The following is a 14,888-nucleotide window of genomic DNA, read 5'->3' as shown; positions in this document are numbered from 1 at the left end:
CTGAAACATTCTGGCTCAAATAATTCATTTGGGTTAGACCCGCAGGGCCGTGCAAAAGCTGTGAAAACCAGCGAAAACTCCATGGAGAGCGCCACAAAACGAAAATGATTTCTTAATGCAATTCCTCACACACTCAGGTATTTTAGTTCATCCATTGTTCGGGCTCAAATCTCACTCCCTCTTTGGGTCTAAAGAAATTCCGGCTAAAAAAGCAAAATAGCAACACATAGAGCATTATAGCCGGGTTGCCCGACTTTCCCCCACCGCTTTTCCTGCCATTTTCGCAAGATTTTTCTCCTTTTTCGGCAGATGCATGCGTATCAGCTTGAGACTTCCGGCGGTGTCTTTGTGAAGCTGATCCCCAGCTCAAGGCTTTTTTCGGGAGCTACGCTGACAGGTTGAAAGCATCATATATAGTACTTTACCGTACACCAAGATGAACAACACTGCTACAATATTTCCTATCTGAATGCATTTGATGTATCATGAATAACTCATTCCTATAAACATGTTATAATGTATATGTTCAGTAATCTCACATTTTCATAGATATTTTCGTACAGCATGGAGAGTACTTAAGTTTGAAAAAATATAAAATGCTTCCAGTGCAAGGCTAAACATTCTTCAAGTGTATGTTTTATTTATTTATTTACTTTTTAGGGAGAAAGAAAAATAAAGGGGAAATGGGCAACCCTTTTTCCTCGTTCAGCACAACTATCATTGAGTATCATAAATATTTATCAAACTGAAGGTGAGCTGCTTTCCCACTTAAGGTGACCCGAAAAACCGAAAGAGATCCGGTTGAAAGAAAAAGAATTAAATTTAATTTGCATACGTTAAGTGGCAGAGGCAATTAAAGCCACGCGGAGAAAGCTCGAAGGACAAAGGACTTTGCGCGCCCTTTTGATTGAGATGTGAAAGGAGCCGCGCCAAGGGACAAAAGAAAATTGGGTGAAAAGTGGGAAATCATAATTGGCCTCCAAATGCTTGAACTCAATTATGTGCGCACAATTTTTGGGGCCGCGACGACGACGACTTTGCTTTGCTGTCGTTGACAGGCAAATTATGGATTCAGACCCAAGGCCAGTACACGCACAAATTTCGCCAGTGAAATGGCACTTTCACTTTGGGGGAAAGCTCAGGACAATTTGCATTGCCTCCTGCTTCGGGAAAATTACACAACAGGAAGGCGGAGTGAGGCGAAGGTGACGTCATGACCCCAGCAGACATGATAAATTACTCAGACATAAACTTAAGATAAATCATGGCTGCAGCTTCTTGCCCACCCGATTGAAATGCATAAGGAAATTTTGCTAAATGCAAATTAAGCTTTGGAAGGGATCAGATATTACTGCACAGAAACCACATCCAGTCAAGGGGAAAGACAGCGGAAGGTAGTCACACTTGTGTGACAGTTGGGCAGGAAGATGCCTGGTGATGGCCTGAAAAGTAGAGAAACGTAAACTACACAAGAATTAGTTTTTAGTACGATGTACAGTTGACAGTGGGATAACCAGAAATAGGCACATGGACCTACATTAGAGCAAAGCACTACTCTCTTATGGATTAGTGATAGAAAAAACTAGGTATCTTTGGATTTGTATGCTTTTTCCTCCACTCCAATGAATTTTTCCAGGTAAACGTCGCCAAAGCCCTTACAGAAAAATGGGAAAACGTGCTCGTTGGTGCTAAAAAAGTCAGAGGAAAAAACTGGACTTTTACCAGAAACATGACCACTCCGGGCCAACATAGCGTAACCGAGTGCATCGATGTGGACACGGGAAGTGGAAAACTCGATTCTACCAGAGGGTCACGTAGTAATCTACACATTCTCAGAATCCCACGGCAGTTTATTGAGACCGAACGTCGATGGCTGACCATCAAGTGGTTCAAACTCAACATAGTCTTGATACAAGCGCGGTGGATAAAGTACTGATTTCGCAACTGATAAGAGGATCATCGCCCGAAATTATAAACTACACGCAAATACATAACAGCGCAGTTGAATTGCGTTTGTTTACCTAAGCCACCCAAATTTGTTCCCTTATCTCAGAGGTATATGTGTAGAATTGTGTGTTGAGTGCGTGGCGCGCCCTAAAATCTGCACTTCGACCTTAACCCACTTATACCTATGTGCAAATTTTATAACGAAACTTATACACCAAATGTTCTCGTAGTGTGAAAATGTTTAAGCAAACTACCAACTAGAATATCTTATTAAACACTTATATTACATTTTTTAAATATGGTCCATAAATATAATTGTTTTTTTTTTTTGTATAATTATATTAAATTTTTCAACATAATTGATTTACTTTTTTAAAAATGGAAGACTTAAAAAACATTTGTTGAAATGGGTTAATTCCTATTCTATTTTTTCACTTATACCATAATGACTACTGTGTTTTTTCTCATTTTATATTTCCTAGATTTTATATTGCTGCGGGGATCATGGTGATTGTTGTCACGAAAACAATTTAGTCGCTATATAGCCGTCGCAGTTTCAAGTCGTTGCTTTTTTTTTGGCAATTATAATTCATTATAAATAAAGATAATACTTGGTCAAAATAACTGGAACAAAGCGCGAAGTTCAAGACTGAGACCTTAGAAACGGTTGATTGAATAAGAATGTAAACAAAAGTATAGAAAACTACATTTTCGGTGGTTCAAATTACGAAAAGTCCAATAAGTGATGGAAACTTTGTCACCCAGTGCTGTGAGTAATCAAAACAAAAGGCAGTGGAATGCAAGTCGAATTTTTTATTCCCTTGCATTGGTTGTAGTTTTAAATATTTACTGCTTTTACTGATTTAAAATATAAATAATACTTTTATTTTATATATTTAGAAACGCCTTCAATACGAAGAGGTGATAATACCAGCGCCTTGGGGTCACATTGCTGGTCGTTGGTATGGCAATCGAGCTGATAGACCCGTTTTGGCGATTCACGGATGGCTGGACAATCTGGGCACCTTTGATCGACTGATTCCCCTGCTTCCCGACTACATAGGAGTGCTCTGCATCGACCTTCCCGGACATGGTAGATCCTCTAGGCTACCGCCGGGTGTGCCCTACAACGTCTACGACTATGTGTTTGTCATACCGCGGGTGATGAAGGAGTTCGGCTGGTCCAAGGTCTCCTTAATGGGTCATTCGCTCGGCGGAGTGATGAGCTTCATGTACGCGGCCATGGCGCCAAGCACAGTCGACATGATTATATCATTGGACGTACTGCTTCCACGGAGGATCGAGGATCCCAGCAAGTTGACCAAGGACATAGAGGGTTATTTGCTGGAGGAGAGACGGCAGGCGGATGGCACCGAACATGAGCCGCCCTCGTTCAGCTTGGGTAAACTGCGACAGACGCTCGCCAGGAACAGCAACAACTCGGTGCCGCAACACCTGGCCGATCACATGCTCCACCGCCAGGTGGCCAAGTCACAGATGTACCCGGAGAAGGTGTTCTTCTCCAGAGATGGGCGCGTTAAGTTCTACCACATATTCGACATTGAAAACGGTCTGGCCCTCGAAATGGCGAGGCGCATTGAGAAGAAACCCTATATGGTAATCAAGGGATCGCTATCGCCATTTGTGGGACCCCGATGTGACGAGACAATGTCCATTCTGTCCAAAGATAACCCCAATTTTGAGTTCTACGAGGTGGAGGGCGGCAAGCATCATGTCCATCTCCATGCCGCCGAGGAGTGTGCCCGCTACATAGTTCCCTTCATCCGAAATCACAGGCCTCCACAAAGCAGCAAACTTTAATGTGCCTTTCAAGATGTATTAAACATATTTTTGAAAGTAGTATAATAAACTAGATATAAAAGCTTTGTGTAAATATATGCGAAGATAGAACTTATTTCTACAAAGGACAACAATTACATCCTCATAAAGCCAGCTGCAAGCCTATGAACACTGTTTCCCCCCGGCTTTTGGATTATTTTGTGCGTATCGTAATCAAAAAGCTTTTATGCGGGCAGCTTTTTTAAGTGTTTCTCGATTACTGATATGATAAACATTAACAGCAGCACTAGCATAAAAATGAAAAGAAGTCGGTGACTGATTGTTAAGGCAGAAAGACGTTTGAAAAGCCGTATACTGCATAAACTTAAAACGATGTTGAGTCAACTTCCAGTTACCGATGTAAGTGATCAATAGATCCTATACACAATTTCATAGCCATTTCATTAACCCTGCAGTGCAAGGAGCTGAAAATCCCTGCACCTTGGGGCTACATTTCGGGACGATGGTATGGAAATCGCTTGGAACGCCCCATCCTGGCACTACACGGATTTAGGGACAACCTGGGCACCTTCGATCGCCTGGTTCCACTGCTCCCCGATCATGTCGGAGTACTCTGCATCGATTTACCAGGACACGGAAGATCCTCGCCCCTGCCCCTGGGAGTACGCTATGATGTGTACAACGATGTCTTTCTTATTCCGCGGATTATGAAGCATTTTGGCTGGGAGAAGGTTTCCCTCATGGGACACTCACTTGGAGCCTTCTACAGTTTTATTTACGCGACGTTGGCACCCGACACTGTGGACATGGTCATCTGCATAGACTGTGTGCTGCTGCCGAAATTCGACGTTGATATTGCCCTCGAAAGCTTCCGCAGAAACCTTGATCAGCACATGATTCAGGAAGAGATCCTGGCGAGTGGCAATTTGCGCGAGCCACCCAGCTACACGGTGCCGAAAATGGAAATGGCACTGGCCAATGGCTCGCTGGGTTCGGTGACCCCCGAGTTGGCCCAGCACCTGCTCCACCGCCAGGTGAAGGAGTCAGGACTTAATCCAAAATCGTTTTACTTCTCCACAGATAGGCGGATCAGGTTCTACAACTACTGGGATATCAGTGCGGAACTGGGTGCTGATATGGCGAGGGGAGTTGGAAAAAAGCCCTTTCTCATTATCAAGGCATCCATGTCACCTTTTCTGGGCCCTCACACTGACAAAGCCATTTCCATTTTGGCGCAGGATAACCCACACTTTGAGTTCTATGAAGTAGACAGCGGTACCCATCACGTTCACCTGCAAATCCCCGAGGAGTGTGCGAAGTATATGAGTCCCTTCATTCAGTACCATCGACCTCCGTCGAGAGCAGCTTCGTACCAAGGAAAGCTATAGCTATGTAGTACAATCTATAGTATAATCCAAAAACGTTGCTTCCAATCGCAAATAATTTAGTTTTAATAGCATACGCATGAATTCCAAGATGGTTAGTTTCCTTAATCTAAGAATGTGTAGTAATCAATGTCAAGAACATAACCTCTTCAAAGAGGTAATAAAAGTACTATACCCAGTTTATTTATAAACAGACGGTATTTTTACGTTGCATATAATCTTTTCAACCACTTGACGAGCTTCATAGGGCTTTTTTTTGGCTATGCGGAAAAGGTATGAAATTAGAATTATATTTTTATTTTTTTATCTTTATAAGATAGAATGCTAGAAAAGAAGATACCAATTTCATTTGATTTCCAACTTATTTATTCGTTTATATATTCGGAGTTTTAGACCCTCTTTTAAGGTAAAAAGTACTATTTAAATGTAACAGATCTCATATTGCCATTCACCCCGAAATCTTCGTAAGCTTTTTCGCTCACCAAAAGCTTAATTCATGTTTTTGTTTTTCAACCTCGGCAAGTCAGCTCGCGAACATCAAGGCATTTGTGTTTCAATAAACTGGATGTTTTTAAATGAACTAATTAACTAATAAATAATACAAAATAGTTAACAACCACTTGATGTGACACGAGGAACATTCTAAGGATTTTATACACAACAGTAAGCGGAAAATACAACTTCAAACACAATCTTATCTCTCTCTCTTAATTATTACTTAAGAGTGTTAACATAGAATAAAAATATCTCTTTTTGTTTTCAGATTGAGTAGTATCAAAGCCAAAGCATTAGTTTGCGGCAAAATGTTAAAGCGGAAAGACGCGCAGAAAATAAACGGATTGCAAACAATTTAGAACAAATTAAGATAAGGAAAACAAGTACTACACTGCAATGGGAACTTTGTCACTGAGCGATGTAAGTACACCTGATTCATAGACGATTATAGGTACCAATTATTAATTTGTAACCTCAAGTGATTATCAACAGATTAATAACTGGTAGAGTGATTACGAAGTGATTAATACATTTAATGAACTTTGCAGTTCCAAGCCGTGAAGATTCCCGTGCCATGGGGTCACATTTCTGGACGTTGGTACGGAAATCGGAAGGAGCGACCTATCTTGGCGATCCATGGATGGCTGGACAACCTGGGAACCTTCGATCGGCTGATTCCTCTACTTCCTGACTATTTAGGAGTGCTCTGCATCGATCTGCCAGGACATGGAAGATCCTCCCACTTTCCACCCGGAGTGTACTACAGTATTTACGAGTACGTGTTTATAATTCCACTGGTGATGAAGGAGTACGGATGGTCAAAGGTCTCCCTTATTGGACACTCACTTGGCGGAGTACTGAGCTTCGTTTACGCCTCCCTAGCTCCTCACACCGTCGATATGATCGTCTCCCTGGACATACTGCTCCCCTTGAGAAACGATATAGACTACATGGGCCTTAGTATAGAGAAACAACTAGTGAATGTTGAGCGACAGAAGCTGGGGAATTATAGCGAGCCACCCTCCTACACCCCCACCCAGTTGGGAAAGGTGCTGGCCAAGGGAAGCTTCAACTCCGTATCCCCCGACCTGGCCAAGCACCTGCTCCACCGCCAGTTGACCAAGTCGAAACTGTACCCCGAACGGTTCTACTTCTCGAGGGATATTCGAGTAAAGCACTACCACTACATAGACATTGAAGATGGTCTTGCAGCAGAAATGGCTAGAAGGATCATCAAGAAGCCATATCTAATCATCAAGGGCTCCTTGTCACCATATCTCTCTGCCCGCTGCAACGAGTCTATATCGATTTTGGCGAAGGACAACCCGCACTTTGAGTTCTACGAGGTGGAAAACGGCACCCATCACATCCATCTCCATGCCGCCGAGGAATGCGCCAGTTACATTGTGCCCTTCATCCAACATCACAGACCTCCTGCCCTGACCTCCTGGACTGTACCCGGAAAGGATGATAGATTGAGGAAACCAAGGGGATTTTTCACATGGACCAACAAAAAGCGCAGCAAGTTGTGATAGTAATACGCATTTCTATTGCTGAGCTGGTACCTGATATCCCTTTAAGTCTATCAGAGGGTACATTTTTAGTAATTTTTCAATGTAACTTTACATGTATTACTTTCAAACTATGGTAGTTTAACCAATAATATGACACGGATAATTATATTTACATATACATATGTATATACCAACAATTCTGATAGTTGAACTTTTTTTTTACAAAAATTTCCTAGAAATAGTCGTTGAACAGCTGTTACACCTGAGTTCTAAAATGGCACTCCGGATTCTTAATCGGTACTCCGTCGCCTTAGCCAGATACTAAAGATAATACCACAACGACTGGACCGAGTCTATTAATCAAAGTTCAAAGGCTGTCGTCTTATGGGAACTTTGTCATTAGGCGAAGTGAGTAAGCAAATAAAGAAATCATAAACCAGCAACAGAATGAGATAAGAACAATTGGACCATACCCACCCACAATTCTTAGCACAACATTGATTGATTTCAAATTTTTTCAATCGTTATACGGAAAAATATGTTATAAAAAGAACTTATAAACACATCATTTTAATTTTAACACTTTCAATAGGAATGATTTAAAGCTAATAAATTTAAAGTATCTACTTATTGGCATCAGCTGTTCATAAAACAAATCTCGATTAGAGATTTATGTTATCTTCGCTCTCTTAAAGTTGGTTAGTTGTTTACGCGCCAAAACCCTTCTCTTTAGTTCGGTGTACTCTTTCAGACGCTTTCACATGTGAAAAAAAGAATATTAGAAATTAGTCGTAGATCAGCTGTTGTAGCCGAAAGAAGTGCGGTTTCTGAATCGCAGAGTGATTTGGGATTTCTTAGATACTTAAGATAACACGCGGCTCCACTCATTTTTGGATTTGAGAAACTTTTACAGACGGGCAAGGTTCAGCACGCCACCGATCGATATGGGAACTATGTCGCTCAGCGATGTGAGTATGCTAGAAATAATCTTACCGACGAATTAGGAAGTCAAGCGTACCGGCAAATTTTGTTTACATAGAAAGTGTGTAGTAATATCTTCCACTCAGTGTTTTTTTTAATGAAAAAGTAAGCATTATTGCTTCTTTCTAGTTCAAGGAGGTTAGAATACCTGCACCTTGGGGTCCCATCTCCGGACGTTGGTATGGCAATCGAACGGAGCGACCGATCCTGGCGATTCACGGATGGCTGGACAATCTGGGAACCTTTGATCGGCTGATTCCCCTGCTTCCCGACTACGTGGGAGTGCTCTGCATCGATCTGCCCGGACATGGAAGATCCGCTCACATTCAGCAGGGAATGCACTACGGCGTTGATGATTACGTGTTAATCATCCCTCGAGTGATGGAGGAGTACGGTTGGTCAAAGGTCTCACTGATGGGTCACTCAATGGGTGGCATCATTAGTTTCATTTACACAGCATTGGCACCACATACAGTGGACATGGTCATCTCCCTGGACATATTGCTGACCTGGACACTGGGCCCCAAAACGGTCCTGAAAGATATGGCCCAAAGCTTGGAAAAGCACCTTGTGGAAGAGGATCGTCAGAAGGAGGGCAACTTCCACGAGCCTCCCTCCTACACTCTCGCACAGCTGTCCAAGGTCCTGGCCAAAGGAAGTTTAAACTCGGTGACCCCAGAGTTTGCAAAGCACCTGCTTCACCGGCAGGTGATGAAGTCGCAACTATATCCAGATAGATTCTACTTCTCCAGAGATGGACGAGTTAAATACTATACCAAGGCAATAATGGAACCTGGATATTCTGAGGCGTTGGCCAACCGAATCCAGAGAAAGCCCTACCTGATCATCAAAGGGTCAAAGTCTGACTTCTTGGGAGTTAAAACCGAGAAGGCAATTGCCATCTTGCGCCGAAACAATCCGCACTTTGAGTTCTACGAGGTGGAGGGTACCCATCACGTGCATCTTCACGCCGCCGAGGAGTGTGCCCGTTACATAGTGCCCTTCATCCGACACCACCGACCTCCGGCTCTCACTTCGTGGTCCTTGAGTGGCAAGGAGCAGCAACTAAGTGCCGAGGAAAGGCGGCGAGAACAAGAAAGATTCTTTAAAAGGGGCAAGAACGCAAAGAGCAAGCTGTGATGTCATTTATATGAATCCCTATGGTATAAAATGTAAAATTCTATACTAATAAGATAACTTCATAGGAATAACTAGAACCACACTTTTGTATGGATTTTGTATGGATGTTGAAAAACCATTATTACCTCAACAATTTGTTTAATGCTTAGTAATTCAACTCAGGGAAATATCTATTTTTATTTTTATTATACCAATAAAACAAGAATGCAGACAACTAATTTAAATTATAAGGACTTCTTGTTGGCCCATCGTACTCTTTAAATTGCAAACTTGGTATGACATTTCTCTACCTACACTAAGTGTTCAATAATCGTTCCCAATTTCTCCAACTGCTTCGTAATTGTAGATTATTTCCTTAGTGACGTCAATTACTCGGAGGGCAGTCTTACATATACATATGTGGATATATTTCTTCCCATTAGGTCCTTGCACGAGAGTTTCCTTGTCCCCTGCTGGTATTCAACTTGCAATATCAGCAATTTTAAGCAGCTTACGGCTTGAGCGCATTAGAACAATTAGCGCAGTCGATGCCACAGATATCGATGCCTGGGCACTAAAAAAGTTAAGCAGCATCCAAGGCCAATAAAAGCAATATGAAGTCCTTACATCGAGTTTTGAAGTCGAGTTATAGCTAGTAATCAGCCAAACAAATGTATGCAAATTAAATTCCTAAAATTTCAGCGAAACTTTTCTGTCATCAGAAAAGTAGACTGCTTTATTGAAAATGTATTTTCCGGAAGACGGAGAGGATTTTCGTTGCCTACCTTTAGGGCGACGCCTAGTAACGAAATGCGGGAAAATGCGATTATGAAGTGGGTGTGGAAACCGGAGTGGCATTTATTAATTTAAACACTTTGTTGTTACCCAGGAAGTTGCTGAATTTTAAACATTGGTATCGCATAATTTTCTTGTCATTTGTTTTGATTGGCCCATATTAATATTTATGGAAGTAGCTTCTCCTTTTTGTGTCATCGCTCGGCTGGCTAATTCAATCAATTAACTTTCGAGTGAAAAAGCAAGAAAATACAAGAAAATTCCCTTCTTACACTATCGATTTTGCCATTTCAGAAAGTTAAAACTGCCGCACACATATGTGTACCACATACACGTGGCATATTTTCCCTGTAATCAGAGACGCCGCAGGGTTCCCCCATTCATTTTTTGGCGTTTCTAAGGTGGAAGCCATAAAGCCTTTACGGCATATGCCTAGATTTGCAAATTAAACTGAGTTTGGGGGCGAATACCGGCTATGCCCGGCTCGTGTGCACTCCAATTCCCTTTGAATGGGTGCCTCCGATTTCAGCAACAATTTCTTTTGGTGTGATATTGGGTTAAGGAGCCTTAAAGAGGTTAAGGAAATCGTTCGAGGAACGGATCGTTTCGGTTTCGGGTTTCCCTGGCTAATGGCCGGGAAAGTTGATGAATTCGCGGGGCAACCTTGGGTGCCACTTAATGAAAGTGAAAGAAAGCCGCCGTTTTCACTAGATTAACGTTTCTGTGAAATTAAGATTTACGGGAATCCAGCCAGGGAACTTGCGCATACCTAAAGTAAACACGGCGTTAATTGGAAAAATTCTCTGAAATATTTTGTCATACTCAAATCCCCTGTTTGCGGTCTCTGTATGAAACTCATTGTATGAGGATATTTACAAATATGGAACAACATTAATTAATTGACGTTTCACAATTTAGAACAACAATGTAACAATAAAAATACCTTCATTAAATATTTTAGAAAAGCTCTAGTTAAATAAGTTTTATCTACCATAAACTTGTACCGTAAACGGAGAAGTGTTCAAGGTGAAGTCGGTAAATTTTGCCAGCAAACTTTAAAGCGATTCTGGAGCACTTTCGATGCGGCATGCATACGTCCAATAAACATCACCTGGCACTCCTTTAGTCGGGCCCGTAAAACGGCCAGAACTACCACACTAAATGATTTAAAACGAGCCACGACCACCGAGACCCTCTGCTCTCTCGGCCTGATTGAAATGAATTGGTGGAAAACCCTTAAACCGAATGAATTATGCAGAGGCCTGGCGTGGGGCTTAATAAACCAAACTTAACGAAAACTGCTTAAAATGCGAGCCGGCCATCTCGAATATTTCCAGCTCGGTGCAATAAATCTGAGGCCACAAACTGCACTCGATTGCCCTGCCACATGCAACGTTCCCGCTTTTCTCTCTGCCAAAACGTGTGCGCAATTTTCGCAATTTTCTAATAGCCGTTAAAGCTGTCGGGGGAAGGGTTCCATTTCTCGTTCTCAGCCAGTAGCATTAACAAAAACAAAAATAAAAAAGGGAAAAGGAAAACAGCAGCTTTTCACGTCCGATGATGCCCAGTTGCATGATTTCTTGTTTTTTGCTCGAACGGAAGTGCTTTCGACGCCATTTTGCGGTCGGCTATTGCAATTGAGTGCAGTCCTGACTTCATCAGCTACCAGTTCCCCTCTCCTCAGCCACCAAGCATCCCACAAGTATCTCAAGGATACGTGCCCGAGCACTGCGGCACGCACTTTAAGTTTCATTAAACAAAACCATCGCGCCTAGGCCTCCAAAGATTGCCTATAAATTCATGGGAGTCAGTGAAATGGAAAGCAAAATCTATGGCGGGACGCTTTTTGGTACAGTAAGCTGTCGGAGAAATAGATTCGATAGATACTTGTTACAAAAATGCAAATTAAAAAAAAAGGTCCTGGTTAATTTATTTGTATTATTTTACCAAAATCTATATCTTTCGTTCCTTTATTATTTTTTTGGTCATCTAAGGAAAGTGTACTGTATTGCTCGTTGGTTTTCGACACTGCTGACACAGCAGTGGAAATCCGTTTGCATTTCAGTGATTTCGGGCTGTCGGGGCGGGATTCCTATTGCCAGACCCACATTCCTTGGACGACCATTAAATCTGCAACAATTTACTTGTGATTGACATGTTTATAAGGGTCGTAACTCACAGACCCCCTTTCCTACGCCGCTTTTCAATGGAGTGACCCTTTTTTGGTGGAGATGTTTGTTTTTGTCCCCTTTCATAAGCAAGTGAAGCCTAAAACGGTTCTGGGCTGCTCCTTTTTTCTTCATTTACCCCGCAAAGAGAAATAAATCTTTGATATTTGCGCTGTCAGAGAAGCATACTAAATATGCTTTTGCATTTCCAAGGACTCTTCCTTTGCCAAGCGGAAGATGTTGAAGTGGACAAAAATTCCTGGTATTGTCTGAAAACCCCCAGCACACACAACTAAAAGTTCCCACGTCAAGGGCTACATGAATAAAACAACAAAATCGAGTGCGTGAGTAGGAAATACAACGGAATCGAATGGATTTTACCCTAAATAGCCCTAAAATAATTATTAACAGAGAGAAGCAAATTAATTGGGGATAAACTTAAGCGTATAGTTACAAGAATACTCGCACTTCGATTAATTCTTTCATTGGAAATCCATTCAAATAGATTCCCACATGAAAAACTTTCTGTCCAGGTTCAACATACCCATAAAAGCAGAAAAGAAGTGGAAGTAAAGAAAATTAAAGAGTGCTCCCACAGAATCCGATATCTCCAAGGCAGACAAAACGCATGTTTTGTTTTAATTTTGCACTCGGAAGAAAAGAAATCCCAACCGGTTTGCAAGGCGCCCCACTAAAAAGGGCAAAACGTGCGGGTAATCAGCCAGCTCAGTAAAAACATGAAAATACGAAATACTACAGTTCACGATCAATTGAAATGCAACAAAAAACAGCTGACATGCAAGCAACTGCAACTCGAACGCACTTCGAGCCGCAACTCGAACCAAAACTTGGTTGGCACCGATCATGGCTAAGATCGAAACTAAGATTGGGAAACTTTCAGTTGAGCGCGAGACTTCCACGCGGGCGGACGGGGCGGATGAACGATATCGGTCTTTTCTTTTCGATTTAATTCAGGTGTCGAAAAGAGCGATAAGAACTGAATTCGTTTCGAAATACAAAAAAGTAAGACCCCAATCGATAAGGAGAGTCGCTCCGCATGTCGGAACCAAGTGGAGTTACCCCACATTAAACAACACGCAAAATCAACTGAAAACTCATTTCAAAACAGCGAACACATTTGTCAGCTGTTAAAACAAATTTTGTGTGGAGAAATGCTAATGACTTTTGTTGTTGCTGCCGCTGAACTTTTCAATTAATTTAACAGCCCGTCGTCGTTGGCATAGATCTTATCGCCATATCATAAAACAAAAAAATAAAAGCCCTGCCGAGGAAAACAAAACCCAAAAAAAGTTCTCAAGAAAGTTTAACGAAATTGAAAGAAAACAAAACAGCAGCTCAAACGGTTTTTGTTGTTTGTGTCTATTTTGGAAGTGATTTTTTTAGGCCGAAAGGTGTGCCCGATTCCAAAGATTCAAGGCATTACGAGCCCCACGGGGTTCTCAATTTTCAGCTACCCTTTTCGTGAGGTTTTTCGCTGAGCTCAGTGGGATATAAAAATATATACATAACTCCGCTCATATTTGCAAGAAATTTTCGTACTGACATTTGAAACCAGCAATAAGTATGCCCCCATCCCAAAGTTGCTGCTGCAAGGTTGTTTTTACCTGTCCTCTGCCATTAATTGAAATTCAATGCGGAAGGGGCGTAGTAAAGTGCATTGCAAAGGGGCTTTAGGAGGGGGGTGCAAACCGCTAGGCTATGACAATTATTACAGCTTCCCAAAAGCGGCCAAAGAAACAGGTTGCTCGCTCCTGCCATCAAAACTCGCAGTGAAGCCAAGTAGTGCAAATTGGATTGCAAACATAGAACAAAAAACGGGAAAGGAAGTTGGGACTGCGGAACCGAATCTTCAATACACTTATGAGGCAGAATTTAAATTTAAACATGTGCCCTTATCGTATTTACGTTCTCTGCTTCTAACGTAACATTCTATAATATAACTCTATCAATTTGGTAAAATGTATATATTAAGTTATTAAAAAAGAATCAAGCAGATATTCGAATACTCTCTGGAAGAGTAAAGAAAAAACGGAGCAAGTTGCGGCAGAGTGAGAGGCAGGAAAAGAGGCATCGACCACTTACGCATAACTGTAAGATAGACTGGCAGCAAACAGGATTTCTGGCACGTACTTCTTGCTCACAAGTGAAAGAATTACTTGGCTCTTTTCCTCCTCTATGTACGAGTACTATATATGTTACCATACTATAGTGGTTGGTCTGGCGCGCCCCTTATCAACCGACAAATTAAGTTCAAACTGCTGCTGGCCGGCATGGAAAAGAGCTAAAACTCCAATTTGTGTCAAAATACTCATGCGCAAAAATGGAATTTTTCCATTAGGCCAGAGAGATAGACCCCCAAACTGAAAAAGCCAACAAAAATCTCCTAAACTAACATAGAAACAGTGAAAATCATGTGGAGACTAGCTAGGCACTGGAAAAAATTGAGTAGACCTTAACAATATTTCATAATAATGCGATTTATAGATTCAGATTCAACAAATGAATGAAGCGTAGAATGGTTCCGGTAAATGGCCTGCATCTTTTAAAGGCAAACCGTTGTATTAAACGTTTGAGAATTTTTCTCGGTGTATTGGACTAAACTAAAGTAAAGGCAACCGAAGTTTCTGGCTGCAACTTGTCAAACGTGTTCCTCAACAAAGTCT

The 14,888-nt window shown here is 41.7% G+C and overlaps 5 protein-coding genes across 12 annotated transcripts in view; all 5 read left to right on the top strand.

The window, feature by feature from the left end:
* The first annotated feature begins 2,450 nt into the window (after positions 1-2,450).
* LOC6532496 (serine hydrolase-like protein) lies at positions 2,451-3,845 on the top strand. Its single transcript, XM_002093206.4, has 2 exons — positions 2,451-2,716; positions 2,848-3,845. The coding sequence occupies exons 1-2, from the start codon at positions 2,693-2,695 to the stop codon at positions 3,766-3,768; spliced, it is 945 nt and encodes a 314-aa protein (XP_002093242.1). The 5' UTR covers positions 2,451-2,692; the 3' UTR covers positions 3,769-3,845.
* An 81-nt stretch (positions 3,846-3,926) lies between these two features.
* LOC6532495 (probable serine hydrolase) lies at positions 3,927-5,326 on the top strand. The gene is made up of 2 exons (XM_002093205.4): positions 3,927-4,146; positions 4,203-5,326. The coding sequence occupies exons 1-2, from the start codon at positions 4,120-4,122 to the stop codon at positions 5,133-5,135; spliced, it is 960 nt and encodes a 319-aa protein (XP_002093241.1). The 5' UTR covers positions 3,927-4,119; the 3' UTR covers positions 5,136-5,326.
* A 322-nt stretch (positions 5,327-5,648) lies between these two features.
* LOC6532494 (probable serine hydrolase) lies at positions 5,649-7,767 on the top strand. The gene is made up of 3 exons (XM_002093204.4): positions 5,649-5,795; positions 5,896-6,047; positions 6,176-7,767. Exons 2-3 carry the CDS (start codon positions 6,024-6,026, stop codon positions 7,157-7,159), a joined length of 1,008 nt encoding a protein of 335 aa, XP_002093240.1. The 5' UTR covers positions 5,649-5,795; positions 5,896-6,023; the 3' UTR covers positions 7,160-7,767.
* Positions 7,768-7,881: 114 nt separating this feature from the next.
* On the top strand, positions 7,882-9,480 carry LOC6532493 (probable serine hydrolase). The gene is made up of 2 exons (XM_002093203.4): positions 7,882-8,109; positions 8,252-9,480. The coding sequence occupies exons 1-2, from the start codon at positions 8,086-8,088 to the stop codon at positions 9,260-9,262; spliced, it is 1,035 nt and encodes a 344-aa protein (XP_002093239.2). The 5' UTR covers positions 7,882-8,085; the 3' UTR covers positions 9,263-9,480.
* Positions 9,481-13,123: 3,643 nt separating this feature from the next.
* The window catches only part of LOC6532491 (titin), a 128,327-nt gene continuing 126,562 nt past the window's right edge, over positions 13,124-14,888 (top strand). For 5 of the 8 annotated variants that reach the window (XM_039374424.1, XM_039374423.1, XM_039374420.2 and 2 more), the window contains exon 1: positions 13,124-13,227. The gene's annotated coding sequence lies outside the window, so the exon portion shown is untranslated. The remainder of the gene's footprint in view (positions 13,228-14,888) is intronic. The other 3 variants (XM_039374429.1, XM_039374433.2, XM_039374426.1) reach the window with 2 other exon arrangements.

This window comes from Drosophila yakuba, chromosome 3L (assembly GCF_016746365.2).
Source record: "Drosophila yakuba strain Tai18E2 chromosome 3L, Prin_Dyak_Tai18E2_2.1, whole genome shotgun sequence".
Lineage (NCBI taxonomy): Eukaryota > Metazoa > Arthropoda > Insecta > Diptera > Drosophilidae > Drosophila > Drosophila yakuba.
The sequence above is the reverse complement of the archived record's forward strand: the minus strand, read 5'-3'. Positions and strand labels throughout refer to the sequence as shown.